This window comes from Cuculus canorus, chromosome 10 (genome assembly GCF_017976375.1).
Source record: "Cuculus canorus isolate bCucCan1 chromosome 10, bCucCan1.pri, whole genome shotgun sequence".
NCBI classification, from domain to species: domain Eukaryota; kingdom Metazoa; phylum Chordata; class Aves; order Cuculiformes; family Cuculidae; genus Cuculus; species Cuculus canorus.
In genome coordinates this window covers 14,354,849-14,371,006 of record NC_071410.1, presented here as the reverse complement: position 1 = coordinate 14,371,006, position 16,158 = coordinate 14,354,849, and the positions used below count along the sequence as shown (strand labels likewise).

The 16,158-nt window shown below is 39.3% G+C and overlaps 1 protein-coding gene across 33 annotated transcripts in view; it reads left to right on the top strand.

The window, feature by feature from the left end:
- The window catches only part of IL1RAPL2 (interleukin 1 receptor accessory protein like 2), a 408,898-nt gene that overhangs the window by 298,514 nt on the left and 94,226 nt on the right, over positions 1 to 16,158 (top strand). For all 33 annotated transcript variants that reach the window (XM_054075341.1, XM_054075340.1, XM_054075342.1 and 30 more), the window contains one exon: positions 4,081 to 4,155. In XM_054075341.1, coding sequence (XP_053931316.1) covers positions 4,081 to 4,155 — 75 coding nt within the window. The remainder of the gene's footprint in view (positions 1 to 4,080; positions 4,156 to 16,158) is intronic.

The window sequence follows — 16,158 nt, the reverse complement described above, 5'->3', positions numbered from 1 at the left end:
AACAGCTTGGGCTGTCTGTCTGTCGCTGTGGTTGCTGTAAAAGAAGCCTGACTGGAGTGGGGAGAGTGCCCTGAGGCTGCTGTAGGGGGAAGGTAGGAAATAATGTAGGGAAATAGAGCTGTGTCGGATAACAAACTGTGAAGGAACTGATGCTTATTGTGTTTCTGGTAGTTTTTCTAACTGGTTGTCATTGCTTATCCCTAAGTAATAATATCCTAAAGCTGACTGTTTTCAACTGCATTGTGCTTTTTCAAGAGGAATCAGTAGTGTGTCAGATATATGTTTGAATATGGAATAAGAGATTTTTGCAACTGTAAGGCTGTGGTAGGACAAAAATGAGCCTCTAGGCTCTTATGCTGCATTGGCACTTAAAGCAAGAGTAGTTCCTTCAAGGCTGTTTTCTTCTTCAGCGGAATGTTGAAGCTAAATGTTGCCCTGTGCAGAAAGTCATGTTCTGCCTTGTCTGCTGGAAATGAGAGTGCCACATGTTTATAAAACTGTTTGGAAAATTAAAGAAACTTCTCTTAGAGGAATGGGAATTTGAACAAAGGTTGTTTATAGGCTTCTGTCAAGCACAGAGATCTTAAAAGATTAGAATCCCTCATAGCAGAGAGAATCTTGTACTGCCTTACTGTTTGAGAAGGACCAAAAGTGAATTTTATAAGGTGAATAAATGATCTGATGTATGACCTCTAAAATAAGAATGGCTTTTGTTTTCTTTAAACACATGTGACATTGAAGAGTTAGCAGCTCATTGCCTTCTAGACTCAAAATCCCTTTGAGCCATTTCTGCTCTACATAAGCAGCTCTGACGCGCTGCCAGTTCATTATAATGATTACTCTCCAGGAACAATATGGCAAAATATAACCATTTAAAATGTGACACGCAGGAGCACATTTAGGAAACATCCAAAGACTGCAAGTAAAGCAAAGGGAAATGAGGAAGCCCTGGTCAGGTTGAATTGCAAGGGATACGGGTAGGAATGAGATATGAAAAGAACATTAAGCAAGGAAGCCTGAGCACACTGGCACAGCATGGATGCGGCTATCCCAGCAAGTTTTTTCAACATCCCACAATGCACAGAGTACAATTTAGTACCAGAGATTACAAACAATAATGCAAGAAAAGCCTAAAGGTAGCAACAAACTCCTGAAAAACTAAGGGAAAAAAGCTAAGTAAAAGAAAGTGTTGGTAACGTATCAGAAAGTGAAACTACTGAAGCTCTTCACAAAGTACAAAGGATGTCATTCAACTGGGATGCAAGATTTTGGGGTGATGGGGCTTCCCCCCTATCAAATTTCTACACAAAATAAAATTTACCTGGTATATCAAATTTCTTGCTATTGTGTTCTCAAGCTTGTTCCATTTCAGCCTTTACTTATGAGGTTTTGTGTGTTGAGCTTTAAACACATCATAATGTTTCCTGAAGGAGTCCTGTATGGGGTTGGTGAGAGTGTTGCTTGTTCTGACCTGGTCTGGACAAATAGTTGCATGTCTCTGGCAGAAGCCATTCTTTTCTCTCTGTGCTGAGTTGCTGGCTACTCCTGCAATTGGATATAGGTCAACGTTACCTTCCTAAGAAGTCTGAATTGTGCACTTCCTCAGCTAAAATGGCATTTTCTAGATATTTTTGGCTCATTCTTTTAAGAAGTTATTGATCTCAGTTGCACAGAAGCAGTTAAGATCATTCTTAAATTTTTCCTACCTTTGCAGTACTTGCTTTTCCTCTGTCCTTGCAGCAGGCGTCCTGAGGAAGTCTGCCTGGACAGTATAAAAAACAATAAAGAAGCAGAAACCAAAGTTGTAGAAAAGCAGTGTTCTCAGGTTGTGACTGTAGTGATGAGGTTCGCCCTCAGCGGATGCCACGGCCAGACAACTCTGCCTCTAATGTTTCTGTGATGAGTTAAGAGAAACTGTCAAGCAATCCCTATGAAGAGGTCCTTCTTAGAACTGACAGTGGGTTGCAGTTCACGCGGTGTAATTCTAGTCCAATGGCTCTTGCTTCTTGCCAGCTTATTTATTGACAGGGTTTTTTCATGTGAGGAATTAGAGTATAATAAAAGCAGAGCTCATATACATGTTGAACAAGAAATTGTCAGTACTGAAAATGTATTCTCCCTCACATGTTCCCTCTTACTAAGTGTTCTGGCTATCAGTGTATCGGGATTTCTTGGACAACATACTTTTTTCCTGAGGTGTTGAGAATGAGCTTTGTTTGAGGCAAGTTTGACTTTCAAGTGAGAAACTTACTGTTAGAATTAGGGTGGAATTTGGGGCGAAGCTGGAGAAATAGTTATCCATCTTCTCTCGGAAACAATGGGATTTTATGAGGAAGAGCATCTTAAAAGCTTTTAGAAATTTAAAAAGATCCATTGCTTAAAAAATCATCAGTGGAGTGTTTTCCCAAGTCTCTTGGGCTTCATGCCCAAAACTTTTACTTAGAAGTTTTCAGCTTTCATTAGGGCTGAAATTACTTAAAAAAGCAAGTAGTTAGACCCTACTTATGCATTTAGGCTTAGCAGTACTTTTGCCTTATTCTCAAATGACATTCAGATGACTTGGGTGCATTAGCACAGCAAATTAATTATTTGTTTCCTCCAGAAGTTTCCTACTTACAGGCTAATCCCCAAATTATGCAATTGTATAGGTAGCCTTGATGTCGCTTCTGGGTCAATCTTGTAACTTCGTATTCCATGACTTCTCATTAACCAAATTTCCCATTTATCTTTAATTCTGAGCCCTGCTTTTGGTTTTAGTCTTAAGATGCTGTTGAAATCACTTCAGAGATGCTTGTGTTGTACAGTCTACCCACAAGGACAAGGTGTTCTTACAAACATACATGATTTTGATCTGTATTGTTGGCTGCTGACTACTTTCCAAAATGCCTATTTTGTGATAAGCAATGCATGGCTGTAGCATCAGTGGAAGGAACCCCATTTTAATTTCAATGGAACTGGGGAAGTGGATTATGCTGGCAATCACTTCTTAAGGAGTTTTAAAAAGTGTCAAATGTGAAGTAAAATCAAACAGGTATTTCTTCACTACAGTTGTCTGTAGATATGGATGTAAAAATCTTACACAGCTGTTATTCGATAGCTGGTTATCAGAGCCACATTAGTGAAACGTGTGGCTGCTGTACCTCTGCTTCAGGCGCTCAGCCAGCTTGTTTTAAAGCCCTAGAGAAGGCGTGTTGATCCATTGGTTAATGCTAAAGCAGACTGGGGGAGAGATGCCAGTGGCTCAGGCTGAGGAGTTTGCAGAGCTTAAGTTCCCTTCGCTTGGTTCAGGGAGAGCTGTTGCCCCAACTGTGGGCAGCTGTTAGTTTGAGCTACCACACCTTTGGGTAGGCTTGGTTCCTATCTAATTTTGAAATGTTGAACTTCATGTGGTGCAAGATATTTCATTTGATGAAAAACAGTTCTTCCCATCTCCAGGAATACTCGACCATTGGTTTCAAGCTAGCACCAACTTAAAAAACCTATTTGCTCTCTCTGGCACTAAGCTCTCAACACGGGTGATGAAGTCTGTGTCTGTACCTGTGCTTTGCGGTAGTGGCATTATCTGTGACTGTCTGTCCCAGTGGCTGGAGCAGTCACTGGGTGGGACCAGCGTGGGGTGGGAGTGCAGGCTGGGTGTGAAGCTGCTGGCATTCATCAGACAAAATTATGTACAAGCTTCTTTGAGCATCTAAATACTGAATGGGGAAAGTATAACGGCATTTTGGACTGTTCAGAATGAATATATTTGGTTGGCATTTCAAATTATTGTGTTAACTTTGCAAGGAGAGGATCCAAAAATGCTTGATCTAGTTATTGTATATGGAGTAAAGTGAGAAATGGAGTTTGTTTTGCTGCTTTGTATTAAAAAATTAATTCTTTAAATAGCTCTTTTCCATGGAATCAGTGGGCTACCACAGCCACTAGGAAATTGGTGGCATTGACAGCGTGACAGTTATGTTATGTAATTAATACTTGCGTGCCATCAAGTATACAAAACTTGATTGCTTACATTGACAGAACTTTTCTTTTGCAGTCATTGATCTCAATTTTTCCATTACATTTTCTCATTTTCTTTTCTAGCTTTACTCACAGACAAACCTCCAAAGCCATTGTTCCCCATGGAGAACCAGCCAACTGTTATAGATGTCCAGCTGGGTAAGTCCCCTTCTGGGAATAATAGATCCTAAACTTCCACTCCGGTAGCAGATGGGGAAAAATTGAAAGTGGTAAGAAAGGTTTAGTGGTACTGTTATTACATGCAAATCAATTTGCAGCTTCTCATTTGTAACTGTAGAATTTACTGCCACGGCAATTTAAGGGAATGAACTTGTGTAACATCAGGGGGTGGCAGGACTAATTGGTTACATTGGGTATTAAATATAAAGTGCTGCTGCTCTTTTTAATGTGTGATTGATAGACTAATATATGTCTACATTGGTACTGTATTGATCAGTTGATGTTCACCCTGTCTAAGACAGATTTTCTTATAAAAGAAGTGCTGATTCCTTTTAAAGTTAATGTAAACCAGTGCATTTTCAGGTCGTTCTGAGTGCTTACCAGAAAGGGCTTTTGACTAAAATGCTTGTATGCTTTTCTCACTCTTGTTATATATTCTTCTGTGAATGCACTTCTCCAAATCTCAGCTGGCAGCCTGTATTTTCTCTCATGTTGAGAAACTCTAACATTAGAGTTCTGCTAACTTTGGGGAACCGTGGGGCATCTTGGTGCTGAAAGAACTGCTCGGCTTTGAAGTTGCAGGGTTATTTTCAGTGACTTAAAGATAGATTTCTAATTTTGAGAGGCAGAATTGGAGTTGCTGTTGCGGACTGCCATGAGTTTAAATTACAAGAGATGTGTTGCAGATATGGATTATTCACTCTGTGCTGAAGCTGTGGCATTTTCCTCCTTCTTGAGCTTGACTCTCTTCCTTTTATATCAAAGCTGGCTAGCATCCAGTGATGGAATGGTGTTTAAAGGCAAACAGGCTCAGAATGTAACATTTTCTGTGAGCTGATAACATTGTGGTAGAGCTGTTTGTTTTGTGAAACTTTACAGGGTCCTACTTGACCTGAGTACAAAGGCACACACTTGTCCTTAAACCAAGTACCTAACAGTTTGAGTGAAGCACTTAAGATACTATGAAGTGTTTAAAAATTGGGCTTGAATACTTAAATGCGGTTGTTGGATATGGTGAGAATATGAATCCTTTGTGACCTTAGCTTATCTTAAAGATTAGTGCTCTCTCATATACCTGAATTGACTCAGGAGTCTGTAAGAGCTTGCACAGGGAAGGCAGCAGCGGATCTGGGAAGCAGCCAGTGCCAGGTAAATTCTACAGGTAGGCACAGGTTCCCTTCCACAGGACTTGCATGTCTGTAGCTGAGCCGAAATTGGGCCTAAAAGAGGAAGAAACAAAATGAGTCTGAAGCTATAGTCTAAAGCCCACCAGAATTAACAGCAAAACACAGTCATTGAAGTTCAGATCAGCCCAGAATGTTGAATTCAGCCTTCTGGTCCAACTTATCAAAAGTCAACTTTCTAATGATTTCCTTTGGGAGCAAACTGTCCCTGCATACATCTGTGTAATAAAGGCGCTCAAAGAGTACACATCTTTGTTTCCTGCATTTTTATTCCATCTTCATTTTCTCTTCCAAGTTCCCCTGTTCCATCAGGACTGGATTTCTTCTTTTTTTTTCTCTGCGTGCAAACATTTTGTTCTGACTGATTAAGAAGCAGTTTGATTAAAACAAAAAATTAAAACAAACAAACCTTCTCCTGTCCTTGGAGATATAGCCCAGTAATAGGATTTTGGAATATCTCTAGAGGGAAAAATAAATCTTGAATCTTTATACACTGGAATGTAAACCATTAGTTGTCCCCTAAGATGAAGGAATTTACATATGGTGCTTTTTTCTGATATGTTAATAGATTTGGTATTCGCCGCTAAACCAAATTCATATTATGTGTCAAAGATTAATGCTTACAAAAGAACCTGAACTTATTTTTTTAACATAGAATGAAGTTTGTTTATTTCCTTCTTGATTTTAAATGGCAAATAGCTAGAAAATTCTTAAGGAGCACCTTCATCTTGTGGATACCACCTGTGGCCTCGGGCTGGGCGGCCGGGCTGACCTCTGAAGTGCTGCAGACCTTCGCTGTGTATTAGAGCTTTGCAGGAAAGCGAATCATTTGACTGCAGCAAAGTAATGGAAGAAAAAGTTGTTTATCTGAGGGAATAATTCTTTGAAATTTTGATAATCTCCTCAGAGTTTTGAACAAGTGACATTCTTCGGTATTTTATTAGAGCTCATAGCAAAGTTTCTGTACTTTACAGGGCCGTTAGCCCCTTGAGTCAACTCGCCCAATATGCCTGCTTTATGAGTGATTGTGGCAGGATGATTGTGCCACTAAACTACGAGAGAAATGGAGTTTAATCCATCTCCTTGTTCTGCAGAGATTATTTTAAATTTCTATTGGAAAACTAATCTTTAAAGAAATAGTTGTCTTCGCTCTAAAAGCAGAGGAGATTGATGATTATTTACTGTCTTTATCCTTACTGATTAGCACAATGTAATGCAAATTCTTCCTAGAACTCTAGGCAGTGGCCTAACTATTTAACAGCTTCTTTGACCTGATTGCAAACTTCAGTATTCACCTTTTGGCTTTCAGCTTTTATAAGAAGATTAAAATGAAAATAGGTGCACACAATTCTTATTGACAATGGATAAAAGGGTTCCTACAGGCATCAAACCTGGCCCAGAGCCTGCCTTGTTCTTCTTAAGGAGCATGAATGTACTTCTTGCTTTTTCCATTTCTTTGGAATTTGACAGAGATCAAAAACAACCCCGTCAAGGTTAGAGAGAAGCGGAAACGGGAAACTTCTTTCTTGTTTTCTGCATTTGCTTGTGCTGGAGAAAGAGAGACAGAAAGAGGAGGGTTAACAGGAGGACAAAAGAGCATCCCAGAGGACTGGAGAAATAGTCCAAAACAATTTCACTGTCTCTGATGCTTTACCAGATAATCACTTCATCTCTGGGGTGACCTAGAAAATAATGATAGATTTTTTTTTTTATTGTTCATTTGCTGCTTCCTTTTCATAAAAACCAAACTGAAAAAAAACTTTTTATCTTTTTTAAGCTCTTTGCATTGGAGTTAATGTAGTATTAGTTATTGATTGCATAGGATGTGGTGCATTTAATCTTACTATATATTGCTTTTAACAAACAATGTTTACTCATACTAGATAGTATATATTTTTGCAAATATATGACATTAATCTGATAGTATCATGTTCTTCCTGAAAAAAGATATCCCTGAGTTGTTTTCATGGCATTAAAATCGAATTTGATAGTGTAAGCCAAATTACACATCGGTCATCTGCTCAGGAGATGGTGTGGCTTGAGCAGAAGGCCCTTAAGATTGCATTTGAAGAGTTGTATGCCCTAACTCTGTAGTTCTATAAACTCTTTGTAAAATGTGACTTTCTGCCATGTAAAGCTCTGAATGTGGATTTATTAAAGCAGTTTCAATTTATTCAAAGCAGTTTTTGAAAGCAGGAATTTGCTGTTGCTTTGATTGACCATATAAACCTAAGCATATCTATGGATTGTTCATACCGAATCCCCGAGGTTAGAGAACTCCTTACGTGATTTGGAAAAGTTGAGATCAAAAGCCCAGTCAGAAGTCTTGAGGCTGTGGTGCAGTAATTTTAAACATCTATTATCTGTTTTCATATACAGCTGTTCTGACAATAAGCGGAACATGCTGTGCTGTAAGTCTGCAGTTGACATGTTGGTGCATCACCGCTGATTTCTTAATTTATTTTTTAAATTCTTTTCTAGCAACTTTGTTCACTCACAGAACATGGAAAGAAAGATAATCAATCCTTCGTGTTTTGATTACATGATTATAGTGTAAGTTTCTTCTCTGAATTAGCTTATTCGTACAATTCTGGTAGCACTAAGAAGCCAAAATCTGACTGATGTAATTGTCTTTAGCTACCAGCTCTCAGCTGGTGTAAAAGCAGCATGGCATGGGCATAAGCGTTTGCAGAAGACGGGAAGCACAGTTCCAATCCACTGATTCTTGGCTGGATAAGGATCTGTAAGGGACTTGTAGGGGCCGTATGTCACTAGTTTATGTGTAAGCAGCTCCTAGAATCATTTAGTTTGCACCAGAGCTCGTATTTTACACTTACATGCTCGCCAGAGTATCTAAGCAGCTAAAAATATATTATCAATATAGATACTAAGTCTGTCTGTTAATTTTGTACCATATATTGCAGTGACTACAATGTTAAGTTAGAATTTCCCTTATAAATGACTTAGTTGAGACTGGAGTGAATGATCACATTTGTGTCTATATTAATTAAATATTATTTATATGTAATTTGCTTTTCAACTATGTAGCAGTTTTGTTGCCAAGCATTTACTTAAGAAATGTAGCAGGAATCTTAGAACCAAGAAATATCTATGTTAATTCATTTACTGAACAGGGAAAATGTCAAAGGCTTTAGCTCGCTTTTGTCATGGTAGTTTCTCTGCTTCTAAAGATGCTGAGGAAAGAAAATGCATAGTTTATGAGGATTCTCATTTTTCCTTAGAGCTGACCTGTTCAGAAAGATTTTGTTTCTCGAAGATTTAACAGTGCAATTCCTTGGGACTAGTTATTAAGCAGATCATTAGAGCTACTGTAAAACAAGTGCAAGGGAATGTACAAAGTTACATCTGCTGCCAGGTACAAGAATAGAATAAAAATAGTTAAAAAAAAAGAAAGGCTCTTTTTGTTTGCAGAACTGGCTGGAAGGAGTAATCCATGCATTTGATGACATTTTTAAAATACTACATTCGTTGTCCACAGTCTTAATTTTCATTGAGACCTCACTTTAAAAAATAAATAAGACTGATCAAAAAATTCTGCAGATTTTTTTTAGAGACATCAGTTTGATACCAAGCCTATCTATTCAAGATAATGCACCATTGTCTGTTGTTACTGATTTGCTGATTAAATCATGCTTTCTTCATATTTAAAGGTGCAGGTAGTTGATAACTTAGTTGAATAAGGTGGTGATCTTGGACAAAAAACAATACAGTGATTTTGAACTGTAAAGCAAGTCAAACAGAGCAAGGAATTTGAAGCAGAACTTGGGAAGGAATTCTCATTAGTGTGTTTGCGGTGTGAAAAGAGCACTGATACGCTTCCGTGGTCAGGCCTCCAAGAGTTGTGCATGTGCTTTTTTGATTTGCTCTTTGATTAAATGGTTACAAATACCTGCTACACTCCTGAGTAGTTGTCATACAAATAAGAACCAGGTTGCTCGGGTGTTGGTAGCTACATGCATCCTTTCTGCTTTTCCTGCCCTCAGCCATGCATTCTCTAGCCTAGGGCTTAGCAGGGGCTCTGAAATGGAGATCTGAATTTCTACGAGCTGAGCCGAATCCAGAGCTTTGCAGCCCTCTGAGGGCAGCAGCCTCTCTCCCTGTGCTGCTGAGCTCCCTCTCCTCAGCTGAGGCAGCACAGAACGGACAAACATTGAGGAGTCAGGGGTGACCTGGCCCAAATGGGCCATGAGTGAGCAAAAAGGTTGAATTGGGAGAAAGATGAAGCTGAGACCAAGAAGGGATGAGGATAAAATTAAAGCTTAGAGGGCATGGAGGAGAGAGGGATGCTTTTTTCCCCCCCCCCCCCCCCCCCCCCCAAATTTTATTTTCTACCGCATTTTCCTGTTGAGATTTGGAGCTCTTATCACTCTGCCTGACATGGTGGAAGTCCAAATACACATTTGCAAGTAGTTCTTGGAGCCCAGAGGGATATGAGGGCACAGAACTGGGCTGGGCTTCTGTGGCTGATGCCCGAGTCAACACAGAACATGTTCAGACTGACTCTTCTGAAAGCTTATAGGATGATTAGACTCTGGAGGACTTTCCAGGGAATGTCTTGTATAGAGACTTATGGCCATCAAATTGGACTTCCCTTCTCTTAAGGTGAAAAGAAAGGGGGATGGAAGGAAAGGAATATCTTTTTTTCCTCATTCTCTTCACCTGTTCTGTGAGAATGGTTGATGTTTTTGACGTAGATCACTCCTCTTTCCTGTCTTCCAAAAATAAAAAGCTCTAATTAAGATAATTAATATTTCAGCTTTGATTTCACCTAACATGATCAATCAGTACAAAATCATAAGCATATGAAACCAGAGCCTTATAAAGAACAAACCTGACAGGAGGTGATATTACCTATGTGTACAATATTTCTTATGGCTGGGAAATACAATAACAATTAGCAATACCACTTTTTTCCCCCTGTTGAATACAAGTTTTCAAAGTACAACTCCTTTTCCTGTCAGAATAGTCTGTAAAATGTTACTTCTGTAAAATAGTCTGTAAATATTATTAAAATATGCTTCAAGTGGAGTAGTGGCTTATAGTGCCCCATCCAAGTGGTTAAATCGTGCACTGGGTGCCCTACAGGGAGGAGATTGAAAGTTGTTCACTGGGGCTCAGTTGTTGTTTCTTTCTGTAAATCCTGAGTGTGGGGTGGCTGACAATCTTGTCCCAAATCGTATCCTGCTGCTTTATTCTGTCCGTGTGGAATAACCCCTCCCCTCATACCAGGGATCTAGGTCTGTGTGCACTGAAGTGCAGACCAGAGGGGTGGTGGGACTGAAGGCAAAGAAGGTATGACGTTAGCATCCCCTCCACCCCAAAACCAGCAATAATTTGATCCTTTCCATCCCCAGTTCTCCCCACACTGCACCTCCATCTCACAGCTTTGTCAACCATGTGTTGTTGCTGTGTGGAGGACCAAGCCGGTACGTTCACTTTTGTCTCCTCCACACCTTCTTCCAGCCATCCAGGTCTCTCCGCACCTGCTGCCTCCTGCAAATTAGCTGGGAGATGCCCTTTCTTCCCACAGGTGACCAAACCTTATACACTATTTCCCCTCCCTTCAGAGGTTACAGAGTCTCAGCATAAATGAGCCCAGGCTCGGTGCTGGAAAATCATTTCCTCCCAGACTTCGTGTTCCTGCACAGAAATACATGAAAGAACAATTTTCACTAGGAAATGAAGTGAAACCAGGGATATAGTCTTTAAGAGCTGTGTTCCTCTACAGCACAAGGGATACAGCTCCACCGCTATTTCAGCTGTATGTGCCTGTATGAAAGGAGGCAGGATTTGCATCTATTACAGTCATTTTGTACTAGTCTGCAGGGAATATTAGAGACAAATCGTCTGACATTTAGGTTTAGAAGTAGTTCCCTAAATACCCTAAGTGTATTACTGCTAATGCTTTGATGCTAATTTGGTACGTTGTTAATATCCTTGCTTCTCTCAGGGATAATGGTGAAATGCTGTACTTCAGAGACTTGAGGCTGGGATCTGTTCTTCGGCTGGTCTAAATCCACAGTTGTATGATTAATCCAGATTTACATCTGTGAAGCAGAGAACAGTTTATTGGCACACTTTTGTTTTAATGGACTTGGAAAGATAAGGCCAAATTCTGGCTACTTATCCATGCTTTTTACATCCAGTTGGGTTCCGTGGGATCGCACAAATATGTCAGAAAAGAAGATTTGACGCTTTCCAAATTTTTCTTTTTTATTTCTATAAACTATTTATTGCTTATGTTGATTTAAGTAGTCTTTAGCTCAATCTTATATACATTCTGAGGACAAAATGACACTGTTTATGGAAAAAAAGAATGATGAATTGATGTCAGATAAATACCCTTGCAAATAGGTTTGAAACAGCAATACTTCAGGTAAATTTGTTGCTTTTTTTATTGCAAGTAATAAAGAAGAAACACTCCACTATGTCCTGGCTTCCAGTTGTTCAACAGCATTCGTCCAAGGGCATTTGCTAACTTTGGATGGTTGAGGAGTGCATTAAATCATCTCGCACCAGTAAAAGTTTCTTTGAAGGTGGTGACCATTGTGTGGGGACATCCGGGATGTGCATCTTTAGCAGTTCCCTAGGCCTAAGCTGTCATTAACAAATACAACCATAGCTTCAACTGCCTCAGACATGTAGCAATGCTGAATTTGGATGAAGTATTTCTTGTTTGGTTTCTAGATTTACTGCATTTGACTTGTGTCTGAGAAACGGGCACAACTTCTTTTCTGCAAAAAGAAAAGATGGTCGTGGTGGAGAGCAGGGGATTAGGGCTATTGGTAAGAGCTACAGGTTTTTTTCGTTCTGCTATAGTTCTGACCTTGGCCAGGAATGTGTGTCCTCTTTTAAAGTGAGGGTAGTACTTCTCTGGTTTCCAGGAATGTTGTGACAATAAAATCACCTGATATTGGGGAAGTGCTCTGAGAAGGCTGAGGAGTACACAAAGGGAAGGCTTTTACCAGGATTGTTTCCCCAGAGACCTTGTCGTTTGGGTTCTGAGCTTGACTGCAGACACAGACGTTTCACTGCGTAGTCCACAGACATATGCTATTGTGCATTGAAAGTCAGGCAATATTAACGTTCCAGAAAAGAGAACCACAGGGCAAAGTTTGTACTATTTTCTGTGCCTGTTAGAAATGCTGTCACTGGAAGGAATTCATGTTCTGCCATTTTACATTCTCTGTACAGAGTTTGTCATATGAATGAGTTATTAGGCTGTGAATGCCTCATATACTCTGTAAATTACAGAGTAGAAATGTTTGGTGCTACTATCTTGACCTTTTCAGCATTCTGTGATTTGCTGGGCATGCCATTCCACGTCTCTTGTTTACGGCCTCACTAAAACGTAGGGATGGCGCTGAGTGGGCAAACAGTCAAAATGTACCGGTCTGTGAAAGGTCAGGGTCATGCATCACAGTGTCACTGTTTAGTGGGCAGTGAAGATGAAAACCCAGACTAACCGTTCTCATGATTTTTCCTTCTTCACTGAAAGATAATACAAAATTGTACTTTGTAATCTGTTCCAAAGGCAACAGTGCAGAAAATGAAGAGTGATGGTATAATTCTTATTTCTTAAAATTTCAGTATCCTAATGTCATGATCTTGGAGACTGTGAAAATCAAAGCTGTCATAGTCCTTTAAAAGAAATGAGATGGGATTCTGTTCACCAAATCTTTGCTTCATTTAACCCATGTTTGACAAATGTTGCTCTTAACTTCATCGTTGATACCCTTGCATTTCTCTCTATCCTACAGAAACAAATAGCTTGTATTAGGTAATTCAACTTTGACCATTAAAACTAGGTTGATTTACTGTATGCAGTAGACAGTTCAGGCCGATGAAGACCAAATGAAAGTGAGTCAAAGCAAAATTTCTCTTGAAATGAAGAGGTAGCTTTATTACCTACAGCAGACAGTGTTACATGACTTCTCCATACCCCTAATCATCTGGAAAGTAAAAATACAGAAAGCAGTAATCTGTGGAACAGCAGAAGAGACGCACTGTTTCCTACTACACGTTTCTAGTTGAACAAACCAGCCTCACAGTAAATGATGACTGTAACTTTCTAGTACCGTGTATGTTTCTGTTATACTACCTGGGCAGCATGTTTGGCCCTGGTCCCATGAAAAATGAACACCAATTAATCATCAAAACATCTACGGAGATTTTTGGTGCACTGTCATGTACGTAGTTACTTCAATTCAGAGAAGCATAGGATTAAACCCTTAATTGTTTGAGCAATGCTTTATATGGCTGAAATACAAATTTCTGAGATGGTCTTGCACACTGCATTAATTAAAAGGCTTAAGTAAATTTCATTTTATATCTGGCAGAGTCTAAAAGTATAAGTGAACTGCATATACCACTGCTATAGTCCCAGTGCTGAAGTTTGCAAATGGTTGCTGCATGCTTTGCTAGTCAAGTGGTGCATAATTCTCTGCAAATATAAAGCATTTTTCATGTTTCTCTGATCAAGCCTGGTGGTTTGAGTGGAGAATTTAAGTACAAAGATGCAGTAATTTTTATTTAAATAAAAAAACCTACTGGTGTGTGCTTTTTCATTGCTAGTGAGCTGAGTAAATAATAGCAAATGATGCATTTTGTGAGTTTTGTCTTGTTTTATGAAGGGAAAGACTATCCATGTGGATCCGTCCTTGGATACATTCTCTAAATGATTCTGGACTTGACACACTATTTTGAATAGTTTGTTGCTAAGCCCAGAATACGCAGGATTTGAAAAGTAAAGCTGCTTTGATTGGGCAGGCTGATCAAATCAAGCTTTCTGTTTCCTGATTACGTTACTGTTAACTCTTTTTAATGATTTCCTGATCTGCATTGATGAATTTGAAATCAAATTTATAGCTAATATTCTGCAGCCTATCATTCAAATCGTTGATATTAATAAACATTGCAGGCAGAAAACTGCTTTGCTGGAACATTTGAGCATATGCCCCAGTGAAGTGAATACATATGGAGTAAGCAGAGGCTTTCATTTGTAAGTGCACTGGATATTTGTGGTTTAATTTCATCTGAATTCACGTCTTTTATGCTTTGCTTACATTAGAAACTAGGTTGTAGAGACTGCACTGTATGCACTAAGAAATCTGCTTTACTAAGGACCATTAAACAAGCACTTTTATTTAGGATTGTGGTTTAGCTTTTCTAAATACCTGGCAAAACGCGTGGTGTGTAGATGTCAAATTGTTATTCACACTGTGAGCACATTGCCTTTGAAGAAGGGATCTGTTGCATTTGAGCAGTTATTCAGATGCAGGCGAGCATGCTACTTCTCTTGGTTTCAGGACTTCAGACCCCAGCATCTCACCATCCAGCACATCCCTTCACAGCTTGACCTCTCTTTTATGAAGCGCCTCTTCAGGCAGAAGACTCTTAAATAAACTTGTGATTTCAAACACCTAAATTTTCAGGAAGCATCTGAGGGTTATGAGCTGTAGTTTTGCCTGTAAAAAAAAAAAAAACCAAGGAAATCCACAGGCAAATGACAACGTATAGTGTGTAATGACAGGCAATGTTGTCTTAGGTTATTTCAGAATAGCTATTTAAGAAGAAACATCAGTAAGTCCTCCCTGGGAATTTGCAAGCGTCTTGTTTTCTGGTCCTTGGTTCACACCTGTCTTGTACAATATTCTATGCCAACTGGGTAGTGAGATGAGATACCAGTGTTTCTGCAAAACTGATCTTGTCATTCATTTTTTTCCTGTGATGTCAGGCTTCTCTACAACTATTTTGCAAGTATGGATGTATATAATCGTCTTGTTTCCTGTTCCACAGTTATTTACTTTACAGTTACTTTACAATCTCGAGCACTGAAATCCCCTTTGGAGTTTCCATTCGTCTTGTTTCTAAGACCACATTAATGAAAATTACAAAAATCTCTTGATTGAGAGCACTTTAGGAGATTTCTGCGGCAATTGGTATTTTTGAATCAAGATACTGTAATCCTACATAACCTTCTCCAAAATACATAGTATTTAGAAACATCACTTTGAATATTTAGGGAGCTCTGTTGTCAGAAGTTTGTGTGTCAGCTTTTGGTACAGCAAGGATTAGGAAACAAATGGGAGTAACTGAGGGTCTAAATTATGAACAGAGATGCCAGATCGGTATTGAGATAAAGTGGCTTGTTATAAGACAAGCCAAAGATACTTCTGTCTAGAGAAGGCATTGGTTGTGTGATGAAGGATGAAGGAATTGTTAATGTTTACAACAATTGTAGAATGATTGTTGGGTTTTGATTTGTCAAAAAAATGACATGTCCTGATATGTTTGGCATGGTATTACACACTACTGCCACTGCGACATGTCTTTCAAATAAATAAATAAATAATGCAATTATATAAGCTTCCAAAATTAAAGGTTTGGGTGGTGTTGGTTTTGGCTGAGGCGGGGAGGTGTGTATGTGTTTGACTAGTCTGGGCGAGAAGCCAGATTGGAAAAGGGCATGACATCTTCTTGTCACTGGAAATTCAAAATTTATTTTATTTTGACTTGGAATAGAAAATTGTCAGAAGGTAATTTGACCTCAGCCTACCTAATCAGCCTGGCCTGCTGCCAGTGTCATCAACATGGTGAAAATTTTAAACAGACCTAGCACTCAAATATCAATAAGTGATGTTTTCTGTAGGAAGGATGCATGGTCTCACAGTGACAATGTGGCATTCTTGCTCTGCCACTAGCGAAGTTTCAGTCTGTGAAGGCATTGCTCTCCTTGTGTTCCTGTTTCTGATGGTATGAAGGTTTATTCTGATGG